Here is a 19,443-nt window from a genome sequence, read left to right as displayed (position 1 = left end):
TGACGCTCAGGAGGTGAAGACGAGGTTGGTGCTCAGTAGGTGAAGACGAGGTTGGTGCTCAGTAGGTGAAGACGAGGTTGGTGCTCAGTAGGTGAAGACGAGGTTGGTGCTCAGTAGGTGAAGACGAGGTTGACGCTCAGTAGGTGAAGACGAGGTTGGTGCTCAGTCGGTGAAGACGAGGTTGATGCTCAGTAGGTGAAGACGAGGTTGACGCTCAGGAGGTGAAGACGAGGTTGGTGCTCAGTAGGTGAAGACGAGGTTGATGCTCAGTAGGTGAAGACGAGGTTGATGCTCAGTAGGTGAAGACGAGGTTGACGCTCAGGAGGTGAAGACGAGGTTGGTGCTCAGTAGGTGAAGACGAGGTTGGTGCTCAGTAGGTGAAGACGAGGTTGGTGCTCAGTAGGTGAAGACGAGGTTGGTGCTCAGTAGGTGAAGACGAGGTTGGTGCTCAGTAGGTGAAGACGAGGTTGGTGCTCAGTAGGTGAAGACGAGGTTGGTGCTCAGTAGGTGAAGACGAGGTTGGTGCTCAGTAGGTGAAGACGAGGTTGGTGCTCAGTAGGTGAAGACGAGGTTGGTGCTCAGTAGGTGAAGACGAGGTTGGTGCTCAGTAGGTGAAGACGAGGTTGGTGCTCAGTAGGTGAAAACGAGGTTGGTGCTCAGTAGGTGAAGACGAGGTTGAAGCTCAGTAGGTGAAGACGAGGTTGAAGCTCAGTAGGTGAAGACGAGGTTGGTGCTCAGTAGGTGAAGACGAGGTTGGTGCTCAGTAGGTGAAGACGAGGTTGAAGCTCAGTAGGTGAAGACGAGGTTGACGCTCAGTAGGTGAAGACGAGGTTGACACTCAGTAGGTGAAGACGAGGTTGATGCTCAGTAGGTGAAGACGAGGTTGACGCTCAGTAGGTGAAGACGAGGTTGACACTCAGTAGGTGAAGACGAGGTTGGTGCTCAGTAGGTGAAGACGAGGTTGGTGCTCAGTAGGTGAAGACGAGGTTGGTGCTCAGTAGGTGAAGACGAGGTTGACGCTCAGTAGGTGAAGACGAGGTTGGTGCTCAGTAGGTGAAGACGAGGTTGGTGCTCAGTAGGTGAAGACGAGGTTGGTGCTCAGTAGGTGAAGACGAGGTTGACACTCAGTAGGTGAAGACGAGGTTGACACTCAGTAGGTGAAGACGAGGTTGGTGCTCAGTAGGTGAAGACGAGGTTGACACTCAGTAGGCGAAGACGAGGTTGGTGCTCAGTAGGTGAAGACGAGGTTGACACTCAGTAGGTGAAGACGAGGTTGACACTCAGTAGGTGAAGACGAGGTTGGTGCTCAGTAGGTGAAGACGAGGTTGACACTCAGTAGGTGAAGACGAGGTTGGTGCTCAGTAGGTGAAGACGAGGTTGGTGCTCAGTAGGTGAAGACGAGGTTGGTGCTCAGTAGGTGAAGACGAGGTTGACACTCAGTAGGTGAAGACGAGGTTGGTGCTCAGTAGGTGAAGACGCGGTTGGTGCTCAGTAGGTGAAGACGAGGTTGGTGCTCAGTAGGTGAAGACGAGGTTGACGCTCAGTAGGTGAAGACGAGGTTGGTGCTCAGTAGGTGAAGACGAGGTTGGTGCTCAGTAGGTGAAGACGAGGTTGGTGCTCAGTAGGTGAAGACGAGGTTGGTGCTCAGTAGGTGAAGACGAGGTTGACACTCAGTAGGTGAAGACGAGGTTGACACTCAGTAGGTGAAGACGAGGTTGACACTCAGTAGGTGAAGACGAGGTTGGTGCTCAGTAGGTGAAGACGAGGTTGACGCTCAGTAGGTGAAGACGAGGTTGGTGCTCAGTAGGTGAAGACGAGGTTGGTGCTCAGTAGGTGAAGACGAGGTTGACACTCAGTATGTGAAGACGAGGTTGGTGCTCAGTAGGTGAAGACGAGGTTGACACTCAGTAGGTGAAGACGAGGTTGGTGCTCAGTAGGTGAAGACGAGGTTGGTGCTCAGTAGGTGAAGACGAGGTTGGTGCTCAGTAGGTGAAGACGAGGTTGACACTCAGTAGGTGAAGACGAGGTTGACACTCAGTAGGTGAAGACGAGGTTGACACTCAGTAGGTGAAGACGAGGTTGACACTCAGTAGGTGAAGACGAGGTTGGTGCTCAGTAGGTGAAGACGAGGTTGACACTCAGTAGGTGAAGACGAGGTTGGACACGGTGGAGGTGGCATCGCCCACGTCGCCTGATATGAGTTCGCTCATCTCCGGGGTGCAGTAGTCGGGAAAGTCAAAGTGTGAGCAGCGGCTGCTGCCCGTGCTCAGCGAGTCCCACGACTGCCCCCCCCCGCCGCCCCCTCCGTCCCGCTCCCCGCACCGAGCGCCCCCCCAGGGAGAGGAGGCGCCCTGCAGCAGCAGCCCCCCCCCTCCCTGGGCCTCCCAGCCGTCGGCCGCCCCCTGCCCGGCACCGTACCCCTCCGTACCCCAGGAGGACGCCCCCACGGCACCCCCAACCCCTCCTTCTCCACGCTCCCCCAAGCCCCCATCGTCTTCAACGTCGTCGTCATCGTCGTCGTCATCAATATCATCATCGGCGTCGTCGTCGTCGGAACAGGCGAATGACGAATACATGGACGAGGTGGACAGAGACGAAGGGGAGGAGCAGGACGACGAGGTGGACGCCGGGCGGGAGAAGAGGGCCGCCGCTCCGGGCCCTCTGCCGCCCGACAGCACGGGCGGCCCGCCGGCGGCGGCGGCGGCGGCGGCGACGGCGGCGGCGCCCGCCCCGTCGCGGGCGGGCGCCGCCGTCCTCCGCCGCTTGGCGCCGGGCGAGCGGAGCCGCGCCACCTCCACCGCGGGCCTCGTGCCGCCGGCACCGCCGCCGGCCACGCTCTTCCTCTTGCGCTTCTTCTTCTTGGCCGCGTCGCGGTCGGCGCCGTCGCCGCCGGGATTCGCGGAGCAGTCGCTCTCCACGGCCTCCGGCGCTGGCGGGGCCTTCTCACCGAGCTCGCCGCTGGCGCCCGCGGCGCCGCCGCCGCCGGTGTTGTTGTTGTTGTTGTTGACGTGGGCTTTCTTGCGTGGCCGGTACTTGTAGTCCGGGTAGTCGGCCATGTGCTTGAGGCGCAGGCGCTCGGCCTCCCGGAGGAAGGGAACCTTCTCGCCGTCCTTGAGCTGCTTCCAGCGGCGGCCCAGCCGCTTGGAGATCTCCGCGTTGTGCACGTCCGGAGACTCCTCCATGATCTTGCGCCGCTCGATCTGCGACCACACCATGAAGGCGTTCATGGGCCTCTTGATGTGCCCGCTGGCCGTGCGGCACCAGGCCGCGTCCCCGGCGCCCGCCGCCGCCGGGGACGTGGCCCCCCCGGGGTCCGCGGCGCCGTGGGTCCCCGCGTCCGAGACGCCGATCCGGTGCACCATGGCGGCGGTGGTGCCGCTGGTACCGAGCTCTGTGCGCGGAGCGAGAGGTGTGGGGGGGAGGGGGGGTCACACAGCAGCAGTGTCAGCAGCACAGCCACCAGCAGAATAAGCAACGGCATCATCATAGTCATCATGAGCAGCAGCAACATTAAGGTCATCGTCATCAACAGCAGCATCATAGACATCATCAACAGCTGCAGCAGCATCATAGTCATCATGAGCAGCAGCAGCAACATTAAGGTCATCGTCATCAACAGCAGCATCATAGACATCATCAACAGCTGCAGCAGAATCAGTCATCATCAGCAGCAACATTAAGGTCATCGTCATCAACAGCAGCATCATAGACATCATCACCAGCAGCAGCAGAATCAGTCATCATGAGCAGCAGCAGCAGCAGAATCAGTCATCATGAGCAGCAGCAGCAACATTAAGCTCATCGTCATCAACAGCAGCATCATAGACATCAACAGCATCAGCAGCATCATAGTCATCATGAGCAGCAGCAGCAACATTAAGCTCATCGTCATCAACAGCAGCATCATAGACATAATCAACAGCTGCAGCAGAATCATAGTCATCATCAGCAGCAACATTAAGGTCATCGTCATCAACAGCAGCATCATAGACATCATCAACAGCTGCAGCAGAATCAGTTATCATCAGCAGCAACATTAAGGTCATCGTCATCAACAGCAGCATCATAGACATCATCAACAGCTGCAGCAGAATCAGTCATCATCAGCAGCAACATTAAGGTCATCGTCATCAACAGCAGCATCATAGACATCATCAACAGCATCATCATAGTCATCATGAGCCGCAGCAGCAGCAGCAGCAGCAACATTAAGCTCATCGTCATCAACAGCATCATCATAGACATCATCAACAGCATCAGCAACATCATAGTCATTATGAGCAGCAGCAACATTAAGCTCATCGTCATCAACAGCAGCATCATAGACACCATCAACAGCAGCATCATTATATTGTAAATTTGAAGCTTTCGTGACTGCAAGGATCCATACTCTTTGGTTCTATTCGGTAAGTCACGTAGGTAAAAAAACAAACAAAAAACAAAAAAAAATACGACGTTTCGGCCACAACACAAGTGGCCTTCATCAGGTGAAGGGACCGGACTGTCCAAAGGACAGCGTTGGAGTGAAAACAGCCAAGCCCAGGTCGCGTCCTTTAAGCTGTGTGGGAGGAAACAAAAGCGCCTTGACAAAGGAATTAGCATAAAAATGAGCATGATGTACGTGGAGGTACATGATGGACCAGGCGCGGGGGGGGGGGGAGTTTACATAATGTTGGTGTGAAGGGAAATAAGCAGCTGTGAAAGTTTGGGATACCACTACTTGAAAAAATATACTGTACTATTGAAAATTAGTTTAATGTTTGGTTTGATTTAGAACATCTTTCCAATGATTGCTTAATTTGAAACCATCCTCTCGATTGAAATTGTGTCTGTGTTTGTAAATCTGAATTGCCTCGTGGACAAATCTCTGATAAAAACCCGTGGGTTTGCAGAGAACCTTGGTATCGGAGAAAACTATATCGTGATCACCCACAGCGTCATCATGAGCAGCAGCAGCAACATTAAGCTCATCGTCATCAACAGCAGCATCATAGACATTATCAACAGCATCAGCAGAATCAGTCATCAGCAGCAGCAGCAACATTAAGCTCATCATCAACAGCATCAGCAGCGTCATAGTCATCAGCAGCAACAGGAGAGTCATAGTCGTCATCATCAGCAGAAGCATTAACAGCAGCATCGTCAGCACAATCTGCAACATCAGTAACCATCAGCAGCAGCTGCCGTCATCAGCAAATGCATCGTGCCGTAGTTAGATATCATCATCAGCATGCTGGTCACCCTCATTATCATTATAAAAGAAGCAGCAGCAGCATCGTCAGCAGCATCATCATCAGCATCATCATCATCAGCCGTATGATGCCATTGTAGCGAGTCGACATGCGGATATTTAGCAGCACCGCCAGCATGATCATCAGGGCCATCATTAGTATCAGCAGCATCATCAGTCATGAGTCAGCATCATAATAATCAGTCTCAGTCATCATCAGCAGTATCAACAGTAGCAGTGTCAAAGTCATTATCAGTTTTATCAGTAAAAGTATCGTCAGCAGCTTCATTAATGCGTTGTCACTATCACGAGCAGCAGCAGACACAGTAGCATCATCATCCTCATCAGCAATAGAATCATCATCAGCATCATCATCATCCTCATCATCATCAGCAGCAATATCATAGTCATCGTCTATTGAGTCGATGAGCCTGCAGGACGTTTGTCTCTCGGCCATGCGAACGTACACAGACGCCGTGCCCTGGTCTCGGACTTGAACTCGTCAGCGTCACTGTCCGAGGCGGTTTTGCTCGAAGCTGCCACTGGCGGCGTGTGGCTGGCGAGGGTCTGCGCGAGAGTCGCGGCCCCCATCACGACACCAGTAAGTGGGTCAAATCAACACGGTGGAGAAGAAAGACAAAGATCCCCCGTGCAGCCTCAACGGCCTGTTGGGGCAAGTGCTGTTAGCGAGTAGCACCGATGAAGAAGACTCGCGTGCATACATACACGCGTACACTCGCGTGCATGCATACACGCGTACATTCGCGTGCATGCATACACGCGTACACTCGCGTGCATGCATACACGCGTACACTCGCGTGCATGCATACACGCGTACACTCGCGTGCATGCATACACGCGTACACTCGCATGCATACATACACGCGTACACTCGCATGCATACATACACGCGTACACTCGCACGGAGACCCACGGACTCGCAGACAGCGCGCCTTAAAACTCTCTGGAGCTCGGCGCGGTTCACAACACGAGTAAGTAGGTCGAACGACACAGCAAGAATACTGACACACACAGACCCATACACGTGCATACATGACCCAGAGACTCACGCAGAGACCCACATACTCACACGTACCCATACTCACATGGAGATCCATAGACTTACAGAAACACAGATTCACAGCAGAAACCCACATACTCACACAGATCCATAGACTAAGAGAGCCATAGACTCACACAGCGCCTCGTAGACTCGCGCAGACACCCATAGACTCGCACACACAAACGGACACCCATATTCACATACAGACCCATAGACTCACGCAAATACCCACAAACTCACAAAGACCCATAGACTCACACATAGACCCATAGACTCACCAGAGACCCATAGACTCACCAGAGACCCATAGATGCACGTGGAGACTCATAGACTCACACGAGACCCATAGACTCACACGAGACCCATAGACTCACACGAGACCCATAGGCTCACACATAGACCCATAGACTCACCAGAGACCCATAGACTCACCAGAGACCCATAGATTCACACATAGACCCATAGACTCGGATATCCGCAGACTCACACGGTGACCTGATCTCAGCGCCAAGCGATTCACAAGCCCACACCACAACACGAGTAAGTAGGTCAAATGACGGTACAGTAGTCACACAATCTCTCTCCCTCACAGGCTCATACAGAGACCCACAGACTCTCGCAGAGACCCACAAACCCTCGCAGAGACCCACAGACCCTCGCAGAGACCCGTAGACTCTCACAGAGACCCGTAGACTCTCACAGAGACCCGTAGACTCTCACAGAGACCCACAGACTCTCACAGAGACCCACAGACTCTCACAGAGACCCACAGACTCTCACAGAGACCCACAGACTCTCACAGAGACCCACAGACTCTCACAGAGACCCACAGACCCTCACAGAGACCCACAGACTCACAGGGACTACAGGCTAATAGAGACCCACAGAATCGCACAGAGGGCCATAGATCCACAAAGAGGCCTACATATACCCAGTAAAGTGTTTGTATGCACAGGGCACTTGCCTCAATGCACCATTCAATTACATTGTCCTGCAACCAGTTTAGCTTAGGGGACCCCCCAGTGGAAGCCATTCGTACGTATCATGAGCTGGAGCCAGAGGCGACCTGCAGAGGGTTATCGGTGTGCCAGCAGGGGGCGGGATCGTTAACACACAGTACACACACAAGATACAAATCCCCTGTATAGCCTCGCAGGCTGCTGGGGCAAGTGCCGTTAGAGCGGCGTCCAATGAAGGCGGGGGATGGCACGGGTTGGGGGTTGTGGACGGAATGCAGACAGACGTTTTACACCGAGCCGATTTAGGGGAGGCCCAGAAGGAGTTATGGCCTTCACGCGCCACTGATGTTAGCCGTGCGGCGGGGGTTTATGGAACGCTGGGAGCTTGGGGGGGGGGCGGGGGGTGGTGGCGGGGGGGGGGTCGTAGCGCAGTGCGCCAACCGCTGCGCCACCGCTCCCCCACACACGTACACACACGTGTATACACGCTGTATAGACAAAGACACACACACATTCTAGTAGACGTATACAGACATACAAATATATCCCGTATAGCTTTAACAGACTGTTGGGGCAAGTGCTGTTAGCGAGCACCTATAAAGGCCGAAACGGCACACGAGGGGGTGGGTTGGCCAACACCACGCCCGTCCGCCTTTGTCTCCCCAGTGCTGATGTTTTATGCACAACGCACCAGGTACTCATTTAAGGCTGAGTGGACCCTAGGGGAGGCCCATGACCAGTTCAAATATTCGCCGCTGTTATCGGTCGTGAGCCGGAATCGAACTTGGATGCTTCCCAGTTTCGTAGCCCAGCACGCTAACCACTGAAGCCACCGCTGGCCAACTACACACACAGGCGTAGAGGGCAATGCAGTATACATCGAGTACTTGCTTGTGATGATGGAGCCTTACGGCCAACGAAGCGCCGATTCAGAATCCTTCATCCAACCTTCCACCACCACCACCACCTCCTCCCTCCTCCTCCCTCCCGCACGCCTCGCGCCAAGCAAGCCCCGCTCCAGCCCGCGCGGCCGCACCGCTGCCCTTTAAGAGAGGCTCCGCAGCCAATGGGCGCAGAGAGTTCCTCTCCCATCCCCCCAGCGCCTCTCCCTCTCTCGCCTCTACCTCCCCCCATCCACCTCCCACCCTTCCCTCCCTCATCATCCCCTTCCCGATACAACTCATCCGCAACAGACCGCCCGCACGCCCTGCCTCCCTCCCCGACTCGCTCACTCACATATCCCTTCCCCCACCCCTTGCTCCTGCAGCTCCCATCCCCCACCTCCTCCTCCTGCTCCCACCACTGCCCCCGCCCCCCTCTACCCTCCCCCTCTACATCCTCTACCCATCCCCCAGCACCCCCCGCCGTGGAACATACCACGCCTACGGCCTCATCAACATTCAGAGGCATCTGACCTATTTTAGACGCGCGGCTTCTATTTACATACGGACCGTAGTGGCGGTTCCGCGCGCATTGAGAGAGAGATGGGAGCCCGGGTTCGTGGCGAGAAGGAGGAGGATGAGGAGGAGGAGGAGGTCATGACGATGCTTTAGATGCTGATGGGAGCCTATTGGTGGTCAAGAGTAGTAACAGAGAGAGCAGTCGGGAGGAACGGGACGCGTCTCTGACGCGGGTGCCTTCCCCGGCACGGAAATGGAGCGGAGATGATGATGATGGCGGGTGATGTTGATGACGACGATACCATCATCATCTCGCGTGCAGCTGGCTGCATGCCGGATGGATCGTTGTTCCATCGCAGAGTTGTGCGATGTGGCGGCGGCTTTGGAGAGGCGTTCATCCAGCAGTGGATTGATAATGTTGACGCATCATTAATTATTCCGAGCGGAAACCCAAAGAACGCACGGGGAAAGCCGAAGGGACGAGTTGTGGGAGATGGGGTGGATTGCAAGGTCACTGTGCGTGTGCACAACGAATCCGGCCACCCAAGTTCGATTCCCGCTCACGGCCACTAACACCAGTGACGATCATCTGAACCGGACCTGGGCCTCCCCTAGGTCGTCTCAGCCTCACATGAGTATCTAGTGGCGATGTGTAGGACTTTTGTCTTTGTATGGAGAGAGAGGGGTGGATTAGAGGGTGCCTGTGTGCGTGTGTGTGCTCAGAAACAGTCGCGAGGCATTATTTTTCCATCGGCTGGGTAACGCTGCTGTGTGGAAGCTACCTGGCCTGCCAGTCATGCCCTCCCTTCTCTATGCTTGAGAAACGTGTACCCCTCTCATGAAACATCTGCGCCGGTTTGAAAACTTCAGTCTGGCCTTCCGAAGACCCACCCTGGGTTTGACCAGGCTGGACTGGTGTGAGGAGCTAGCTCACAGATCCCTGGAAGATCTGGACACAGTCCCATTGGTGAGCTCCTCTGGCAGTCAAGGCTGCGTTGGCTGGGTCATGTAGCCCGCATGCCCAGCCACCGCATGCCCAGACAGCTTCTGTTTGGCCGGATAGAGGGGGGGGGGCTAAACGGGTGCAGCACGGGCTAGACAAGAGATGGGCTGATGTGGTACAGAAGGATGTGGAGGCTCGTAAAACACGCTACGGGGGCAGTTGGAGGCAGTCGCCCTCCACAACGACGAGCGGAGCGCCGTGCGGATAAAATACAGCAAGGTGACACAGTGGGGAGTACAGATTGTGCATCGGTCATCTCACTCGGCCAACCCATGGCACCCGGGTCTGCTTCGTGAACTCCTGCCAGCAGCGTAATCCTTCGGCACTTCACGTGGCCTCAAAGGGCACCTATCCTGGCACGAGCGCCGTGGCAACGTCACCGCCACTGAGTGGCGAGTGGCTGCTGCTGCTGCCTGCGTCGGGCCATTTGCAGCAGATGCCATCACCTCTGCGACTGTGTGCGTGCCGCTCTCGCTGGGTACAGAGGAAGCCAGACACGCAGACACGTGCAGAGGCACAGAGAGACACACGTAGACACACGTGCACAGAGACACAGACACGTTCACACGTGCACAGAGAGAGACAGAGACACGTGCACAGAGACACAGACACACGTAGACACACGTGCACAGAGACACAGACACGTTCACACGTGCATAGAGAGAGACAGAGACACGTGCACAGAGACACAGACACACGTAGACACACGTGCACAGAGACACAGACACGTTCACACGTGCACAGAGAGAGACAGAGACACGTGCACAGAGACACAGACACACGTAGACACACGTGCACAGAGACACAGACCCACGTAGACACACGTGCACAGAGACACAGACACGTTCACACGTGCACAGAGAGAGACAGAGACACGTGCACAGAGACACAGACACGTTCACACGTGCACAGAGAGAGAGACAGAGACACGCGCACAGAGACACAGACACACGTAGACACACGTGCACAGAGACACAGACACGTTCACACGTGCACAGAGAGAGACAGAGACACGCGCACAGAGACACAGACACACGTAGACACACGTGCACAGAGACACAGACACGTTCATACTTGCACAAAAAGAGACTGAGACACGTGCATAGAGACACAGACACACGTAGACACACGTGCACAGAGACACAGACACGTTCACACGTGCAGAAAGAGAGACACAGACACACGTAGACACGTGCACACAGTGCGCTAACCACTGCACCACCGCTCCCCACAACTACTATTACTGCGGCCACGGGATTTCACGACTGGGAAGAGGATGGGGGTGAGGGAAGGGGGGTGAGGGGAGGGGGGTGGAGGGAGGGGGGTGAGGGGAGGGGGGAAGCTGCACCACGCTTGCGGAGGAGGGGGAGCGTGGTTGGTGTTGCGGGGTCGAGTTGAGGGGGGAGCGGTGGCGCAGTGGTTAGCGCTACGCTGCGCTACGAACCCGACCATCCGAGTTTGATTCCCGCTCACGGCCACCAACACCGGGGAATATTATCTGAACCGGTCCTGGAGCTCCCGTAGGTCGACTCAGCCTCAAACGAGTACGGTACCTCGTGCGATGTGTTACCATCGCCGCTCGGGAGACAAAGGCGGCCGGGCGTGACGTTGGCCAGCCACCAACACGTGTGCCGTGTCGGGCTTGATCGGTGCCCGCAAACAGCACTTGCCCCATGAGTCTGCTAAGGCTACACGGGGGCTCTTTGTCTTTGTTTTGGTAAGACGGGAAGAGAGAGGGCGAGGTTGGAAGGAAAAACGAGAATGGGGGGCGGGACTGGGAGCGGGGGTGGGGGGGGTTAAGGATGGGGGGGGGGTCACGTTTCACAGTCTGTGACGTCACCTCGTGGCAAGTGAACACGGCTTGTTTATTCAGCGTTGTATGTGTCTATGTGTCTCTCTGTGTCTCACTGCGTGTCTACCTTATGTTCCCTTGTCTCAATGCGTGTCTACTTGTCTCAGTGCGTATCTCCGTGTCTCAGTGCGTGTCTTCGTGTCTCAGTGCGAGTCTCAGTGAGAGTCTCAGTGAGAGTATCAGTGTCTGTCTCCATGTCTCAGTGAGAGTCTCAGTGAGAGTCTTAGTGAGAGTCTCAGTGAGAGTCTCAGTGTCTGTCTCCATGTCTCAGTGAGAGTCTCAGTGTCTGTCTCAGTGTCTGTCTCAGTGTCTGTCTCAGTGTCTGTCTCAGTGTCTTACTCCATGTCTCAGTGAGAGTCTCAGTGAGAGTCTCAGTGAGAGTCTCAGTGTCTGTCTCCATGTCTCAGTGAGAGTCTCAGTGTCTGTCTCAGTGTCTGTCTCAGTGTCTGTCTCAGTGTCTGTCTCCATGTCTCAGTGAGAGTCTCAGTGAGAGTCTCAGTGTCTGTCTCCATGTCTCACTGAGAGTCTCAGTGAGAGTCTTAGTGAGAGTCTCAGTGTCTGTCTCAGTGTCTGTCTCCATGTCTCACTGAGAGTCTCAGTGAGAGTCTCAGTGAGAGTCTCAGTGTCTGTCTCCATGTCTCACTGAGAGTCTCAGTGTCTGTCTCAGTGTCTGTCTCCATGTCTCAGTGAGAGTCTCAGTGAGAGTCTCAGTGTCTGTCTCCATGTCTCAGTGAGAATCTCAGTGTCTGTCTCAGTGTCTGTCTCCATGTCTCAGTGAGAGTCTCAGTGAGAGTCTCAGTGTCTGTCTCCATGTCTCAGTGAGAATCTCAGTGTCTGTCTCAGTGTCTGTCTCCATGTCTCAGTGAGAGTCTCAGTGACAGTCTCAGTGTCTGTCTCCATGTCTCACTGAGAGTCTTAGTGAGAGTCTCAGTGTCTGTCTCAGTGTCTGTCTCCATGTCTCAGTGAGAGTCTCAGTGACAGTCTCAGTGTCTGTCTCCATGTCTCAGTGAGAGTCTCAGTGAGAGTCTCAGTGAGAATCTCAGTGTCTGTCTCAGTGTCTGTCTCCATGTCTCAGTGAGAGTCTCAGTGAGAGTCTCAGTGACAGTCTCAGTGTCTGTCTCCATGTCTCACTGAGAGTCTTAGTGAGAGTCTCAGTGTCTGTCTCAGTGTCTGTCTCCATGTCTCAGTGAGAGTCTCAGTGACAGTCTCAGTGTCTGTCTCCATGTCTCAGTGAGAGTCTCAGTGACAGTCTCAGTGTCTGTCTCCATGTCTCAGTGAGAATCTCAGTGTCTGTCTCCATGTCTCAGTGAGAATCTCAGTGTCTCTCTCTATGTCTCAGTGAGAGTCTCAGTGAGGGTCTCCATGTCTCAGTGAGAGTCTACATGCGTCAGTGCGAGTCTCCGTGTGTCTCTCATTGTGAATGTCTCGAGGTCAGACCGACACAACCGGTGGCGATTGGGGAGAGCTGTTGGTGGGGACGGGAGAGGGGTCGCGGGGGGGGCGGGGCTCGCGGGGGGGGGGGGGCTCGTGGAGGGGGGGGGGCTCGCGTTGGGGCGGGGCCCCTCCCACAGCCCACGCAGCGACCCCTTCAGTGTTAACCATCGGCAACAAATAAATAAATAAATGCTTCTGCCAATCACCCGCCGGTAGCGCGCAGCGCGCGCGCCTCACGGGGCGACCCTTGCGCGTGCACGCATGGGGGGGGGAGCCGGGGGACGAGGGAGGGGCTGAGGGAGGGAAGGAGGGAGAGATGGCCAGGGGAGGGAGGGGACCAGTTTGATTGCCACTCTCTTGGTCGACCCAGTCCACAACACGAGTGGAGGAGGAACAGGAACCGTGGTTGTAGCGGCAGCGACAGAAGAGTGACAAGGGGGCGCCTGGCCACCGCCAGGTGAGCGAGCGGGCGAGTGACCGGAGTGAATGAGTGAGTGCTGGATCATCATCATCATCAATCACCCCGACTGCTGTGAACCTCTGAGTCCTAGCGGGTCCCGGATGCAGCGAGGAGGTAGGAACTCTGGGGACTCCACCCGAGATGCGGCAGGAGCAGGAGTCCAACTTGCGCGAGATTTGCAGAGCACAGGGACCCGGTCCCTCACGTGGTGAGGCGAGGCGCCCTAAATGACGGGGGCTAGGCCATGTGGCTTCAATTAGCCTGGCACCCCCTCCCTCCCTCCCTCCTCCTCCATCCCCTGCACCCTCGCGTCCCCCTCTCATCACCCCCCACACACACACAGCCCCCCCCACACAGCCCCCCCCACACACAGCCCCCCCACACACACACAGCTCCCCCCCACACACAGCCCCCCCCACACACACACAGCCCCCCCACACACAGCCCCCCCCACACACAGCCCCCCCCCACACACACAGCCCCCCCCACACACACAGCCCCCCCACACACACACAGCCCCCCCCCACACACAGCCCCCCCCACACACACACAGCCCCCCCACACACACAGCCCCACACACACAGCCCCCCCCACACACACAGCCCCACACACACAGCCCCCCCCACACACACAGCCCCCCCACACACACAGCCCCCCCCACACACACACAGCCCCCCCACACACACAGCACCATACACACAGCCCCCCCCACACACAGCCCCCCCCCACACACACACAGCCCCCCCCCCACACACACAGCCCCCCCACACACACAGCCCCCCCCACACACACACACAGCCCCCCCACACACACAGCCCCCCCCACACAGCCCCCCCCCACACAGCCCCCCCCACACACACAGCCCCCCCCACACAGCCCCCCCACACAGCCCCCCCCCCCACACACACAGCCCCCCCCACACAGCACCCCCCCCCACACAGCACCCCCCCCCCCCACACACACAGCCCCCCCACACAGCACCCCCCCCACACAGCACCCCCCCTACACACACAGCCCCCCCCACACAGCACCCCCCCCCCACACAGCACCCCCCCCACACAGCCCCCCCCCCACGCACACACCGACGAATTGCCAATATAACTAAGTAGACACACAGCATGCTGCCGTCCCTTATCTGTCCCTCCACATACACAAGAGTCTAATGGTGTCTTTGCTACGCATCCCATCAGCCATACGACCTCCCTTCTGGGCATGGCATCATTCCAGCAACATTGTTTCAAGGCAGGCTTAACTCTGCACCGGTTTTAGACATTCAGTGTCTCATCAGCAGAGGCAGGCTCGCTTGAACATATACTGGTGAACTGCCAGATGTTATAGGCAAGGATTCTCTCTGCTAGATATGGGTCCTGACTCGAGAGGAAAACGATTTGATGTAGAGAATGAATCTGGCGATGCTGCTGCTGCGTTGGCAGTGGGTGCAACAGCACAGACAACAACAACAACTCAGCACACGCGTCAATAACAACAACGACACTGAGTGGCCTTTAAAGAAAAATTATATGATTGGCGACGTTTCGAGCAACGCGCCTTCTTCAACAACACACGCTATAAAATATATTTTCTTTAAAAGGGGGGGGGGGGACAAAATAATACATTTGGCGACGATTTAAGCAATGGCTCTTATTTACAGCACAGGGCCACAGCCCGAAACGTCACATATCATACATATATAAGATCACACAGCGCGTCTATTGACCAATGTGTTGAATGGGCATATACACGTCATACACATATAAAGACAAAGATCCCCCCTATAGCCTTAACAGACTGTTGGGTCAAGTTATGTTAGCGAGCACCTATAAAGGCACACGAGGGGTGGGTGGCCAACACTACGCCCGACCGCCTTTGTCTCCCCAGTGGCGATGTTAACACACCTCACCAGGAACCTCACCAGGTTCTCACTTTTGAGGCTGAGTCGACGTAGGGGATGCCCAGGCCCGGCTCAGTGATAGCCGTGAGCGGGAATCGAACTCGGGTCGCCGGGTTCGTAGCGCAGCGCGCTAACCGCTACACCACCGCTTCCCACACAGTGACACACACACACAGTGACACACACGCCAATATATAGGCCACCGACGAAGCGTGATCGACCTCAAGAAGGAATCAGCGGCCACCGCCTGCACTCCCAGCGGGGACCTTCCGGGTTCGCAGCTCGAGGCGGGCGACGATGCCAATGGCTGCCCGAGACGCGCCACGGCACCGCGCCCCGGGATGGTCACCTCTCTCGGTCCGTGGGGGCACCGCGAGCCCCGGACGATGGCCCTTCGTCGACATTATCAGCCCAGCGGGGAATTTACGACGGCCACGAGTTGCAGGCGAGACTTGGACGTTTAAAACAAGAGGCTGACAGAGATATACGATATTTGGCGCTCGAGTTGATGTATTTATCAACACGGAGTAAGTCCACCGCCGCAGGTTCCGTGGAGCCAGCGAGTAACCAACGATGATGCAGACATCGACGAGAAGGAAGCTGCAACGATTTGGACGCATGGGTAGGATGGACACCAACAGGAACATTAAAAGTGTTGTTGTTTTTGTTGTTCGGAAGAGAGAGAGGGAGGAAGAGCTCACAGAGAATGTCTTGACGATGACACCAGAGGGTTGGTGCCAGAAAGACCGTAGCCACTGCTTGAGCTCATTGCACCGAGACAGAGAGGAGAGTGGAACAAATGACAACATTTGCAGCAGACACCTTCCACGGGCTACACCTTCCACGGGCTACACCTTCCACGGGCTACACCTTCCACGGGCTACACCTTCCACGGGCTACACCTACCACGGGCTACACCTACCACGGGCTACACCTACCACGGGCTACACCTACCACGGGCTACACCTTCCACGGGCTACACCTACCACGGGCTACACCTACCACGGGCTACAGCTACCACGGGCTACACCTACCACGGGCTACACCTACCACGGGCTACACCTACCACGGGCTACCTGCCCATGGATCGTGATGATGACGATGACTTGTCAAAAGCGAAGAGACTTTACCCTGCCCCTTAGATGTGCAAATACCAAATAGACACAATGCAAGGCGCCATTAAGTCTGCATTCGCCACGCATCATGCTTGTGGAAAAAAAAAACATGCACACAAACGTGCTTTGATAATAATGATGTACGCATCAGCTTTGAAACTGATTGGCCAGAGAGAGCCTCCTCCATGGGCCTGTCTCGCCACCAGCGTTAGACCAGAGAGCAACAACAAGAAGCGAGCAGCACAAAGACAACCCTTGTCTATTTTGTGTTTGAACGTCGTATAACACCTCCTGTATTCTTGCCGGGAAGGCTAACGCCTATTCGTTTTTCAACATTTCAATAACGACTGCTAAGTTCATGTTAACTTCTTGAGCGCGCTGATGGCAGCAGCAGCACGCGTCCAGCAGCTCGATGCCAGTGTGGAGGTTCCGCTGCTACCAGGACGAGAGGATCTTCCGCAGAGAGAGAGAGAGGGAGAGAGCTCGTGTCGCGTCGCTCTTTCTCCTCCGTTGAAGGAGCGCAGACTACAGTCGTCTTTACTCTGCGGGCCGTAGCTTCTGTTGCATGGCCACAATCGCACTCGTGTGGCTTGCATTCAATGTATCTACTGTACATGTATCGCTATGAGTCTATGTATCGCTATGGGTGTCTATGTATCTCTATGCGTCGGTGTAAATCTTATGCGTCTGTATGGGTTTACTATATGGTTCATAGTTTGGGTTGAATGGCCACAATCACACTCCTGTGGCTCGTGTCTTTAACCTATCTCTATGGGTATCTATGTATCTCTAAGGGTCTCTATGTATCTCTAAGGGTCTCTATGTATATATTATGTATGTTGAACTTCTTTCGCACCGTACATAGCCAATCGTGCTAATCGGAGGCGCGAAATGACAGATCTTTGGTGAAGTGACGGATGTTTATTTTTAGGCAAGCACCGGTTTTGACATTTAGTGTCTCATCAGTGGGGGCACTATTACGGTCCGTGGCGAATGCATCCGGGAATTGTGCCCCTTTAAGCTGGACCCCAAGTTGTCGCCCCTGCCTCATTGATCCCGCGATGGAATGGTCCATCGCGAGTCCATCCGACCACAGTGGGAGACCCCACTTGCTTGCAACGGGGGGGGGGGGGGGGACGACGACGACGATCTGATGATGAGAATATTTTTTTACAAAAATCTTTTTTCTGATAGTCCACTGCTTTGTTTGGGTGATGGAACTCTTCGCGCTGAGCTATTCATTGGAGAGGGCCGCCACGTTGTGTGTCGAGAGCGGTGGCGCAGTGGTGAGCGCATTGCATTTACGAACCCGGCCACCCGAGTTTGATTCCCGTTCAGCGCCACCGATCACCAGCGACGATTATCGGAACCGGTCCTGCTAATCCCCTAGGTCGGCTCACCCTAACAACAAAAACGAGTACCTTGCGTGGTGTGCGTGTAAACATCACCACGAGGAAGACAAAGGCGGCCGGACGTCGTGTGTGCCACACCACCACCTCGTGTGCCGTGCCGGTCTTCATATCTGCTTCTCGCCAACAGCGCTCGCCCCCCACACAACGCTCGCCCCCCACACAACACTTGCCCCCCACACAACGATTGCCCCCCACACAACGCTCGCTCCCCACACAACGCTCGCCCCCCACACAACGCTCGCCCCCCACACAACGCTGTGTTAAAGTTGGGGGGCGACGGAAGTGGCGCGGGTCCCTTTAAGGAGCCCGTCTGCTCCGTGTAATTTCGCATGAATGGAATTCGTGGAATATCGCCTCTTTCCTGGAAAGGGGAAGCGACGGATGGAAATTTCAAACCGCGATGAGTGGCGGCGGCGGCGACTCCGATTCAGTTTTCAAATGTGCTTAATTATTTAATTTCAATCTCTCTCTATGCATTTTTTTCTCTGCCTCGTTTCGTGATTTGTTTAAATGTGAACATGTAACGACGCTTACAGTGTAATACAGATCGCATTGTGATGCTGCTGCTGCTGCATTGGCAGCGGCGCACGAGTCCCCGGAAGAACGACAAATCGACGTTCCTGCTCCGTGACGACGCCGTGCGTGCGTGGTTGACCCAAGAAGAAAAAACATATAGATATCAAAAGCAACTTTTCCGGATGTGCTATGAAGAAGGGCCATTGCCCGAAACGTCGCCTACTATATAACGATTATTTTAAGGCCACACACTGTTGCTAGCGAATGTCTGTCTGTCCACAGCACACTTCCATGTGCAATTCTAATGAATCAATAAGCATGCATACATCATCACATACACACACAAAGATGCCCCATATAGTCTCAACAGCCTCTTGGGGAAAGTGCTGTGAGGGAGTCGCACCTCCGAAGGCGATCACAGTGGCACATCACGAGCGAGGGGATGCGGCCAGCAACGCGTCCGCGAGGGTGACGTCACTGCTCATTTAAGGCCGAGTACACCTAGGTGGAAGCAGCTCAACAAGGATCGTTTCAGATATGCACTCAGACTGAGGACTCGAACTTAGCGCTTCGCCACCGGTCCCTGCCACACCTGTACACACACACACACACACCTGTACACACACCTGTACACACATACCTGTACACACACACACACCTGTACACACACACACACACACCCCTGTACACACACACACACCTGTACACACACACACACCTGTACACACACACACCTGTACACACACACCTGTACACACACACCTGTAAACACACACATCTGTGCACACACACACCTGTTCACACACACCTGTACACACACACACCTGTACACACACACCTGTACACACACACACCTGTACACACACACATGTACACATACACACACACCTGTACACACAAAGACAAAGATCCCCCATATAGCCTTAACAGACTGTAGGGGCAAGTACTGTTAGCGAGCACCTCCTGTATGTGTATACACACACACCTAGGTCGACTAAGCCTCAAATAGTACCTGGTTGTGACGTGTAAACATCGCCACTGGGGAGACAAAGGCGGCCGGGCCTGTGGTATTGCCCACCACTACCTCCCTGGTGTGCCGTGCCGGCTT

The 19,443-nt window shown here is 55.3% G+C and overlaps 1 protein-coding gene across 1 annotated transcript; it reads right to left on the bottom strand.

The window, feature by feature from the left end:
• Positions 1-1,220: 1,220 nt before the first annotated feature.
• Positions 1,221-8,258, bottom strand: LOC116941789 (uncharacterized). Its single transcript, XM_076066459.1, has 3 exons — positions 8,144-8,258; positions 2,105-3,391; positions 1,221-2,026 (listed from the first exon to the last, which is right to left on the bottom strand). The coding sequence occupies exon 2, from the start codon at positions 3,360-3,362 to the stop codon at positions 2,139-2,141; it is 1,224 nt and encodes a 407-aa protein (XP_075922574.1). The 5' UTR covers positions 3,363-3,391; positions 8,144-8,258; the 3' UTR covers positions 1,221-2,026; positions 2,105-2,138.
• Between the last annotated feature and the right edge of the window lie 11,185 nt (positions 8,259-19,443).

This window comes from Petromyzon marinus, chromosome 12 (assembly GCF_048934315.1).
Source record: "Petromyzon marinus isolate PM22_M1 ecotype Great Lakes invasive population chromosome 12, UKy_Petmar_22M1.pri1.0, whole genome shotgun sequence".
In the NCBI taxonomy this organism is placed as follows: domain Eukaryota; kingdom Metazoa; phylum Chordata; class Hyperoartia; order Petromyzontiformes; family Petromyzontidae; genus Petromyzon; species Petromyzon marinus.
This window is presented reverse-complemented; position numbering and strand designations above follow the sequence as displayed.

Bases quoted from the DNA above. Each gene is read 5' to 3' on its own strand.
- LOC116941789 (XM_076066459.1), bottom strand. From the start codon at position 3,362: ATGGTGCACCGGATCGGCGTCTCGGACGCGGGGACCCACGGCGCCGCG.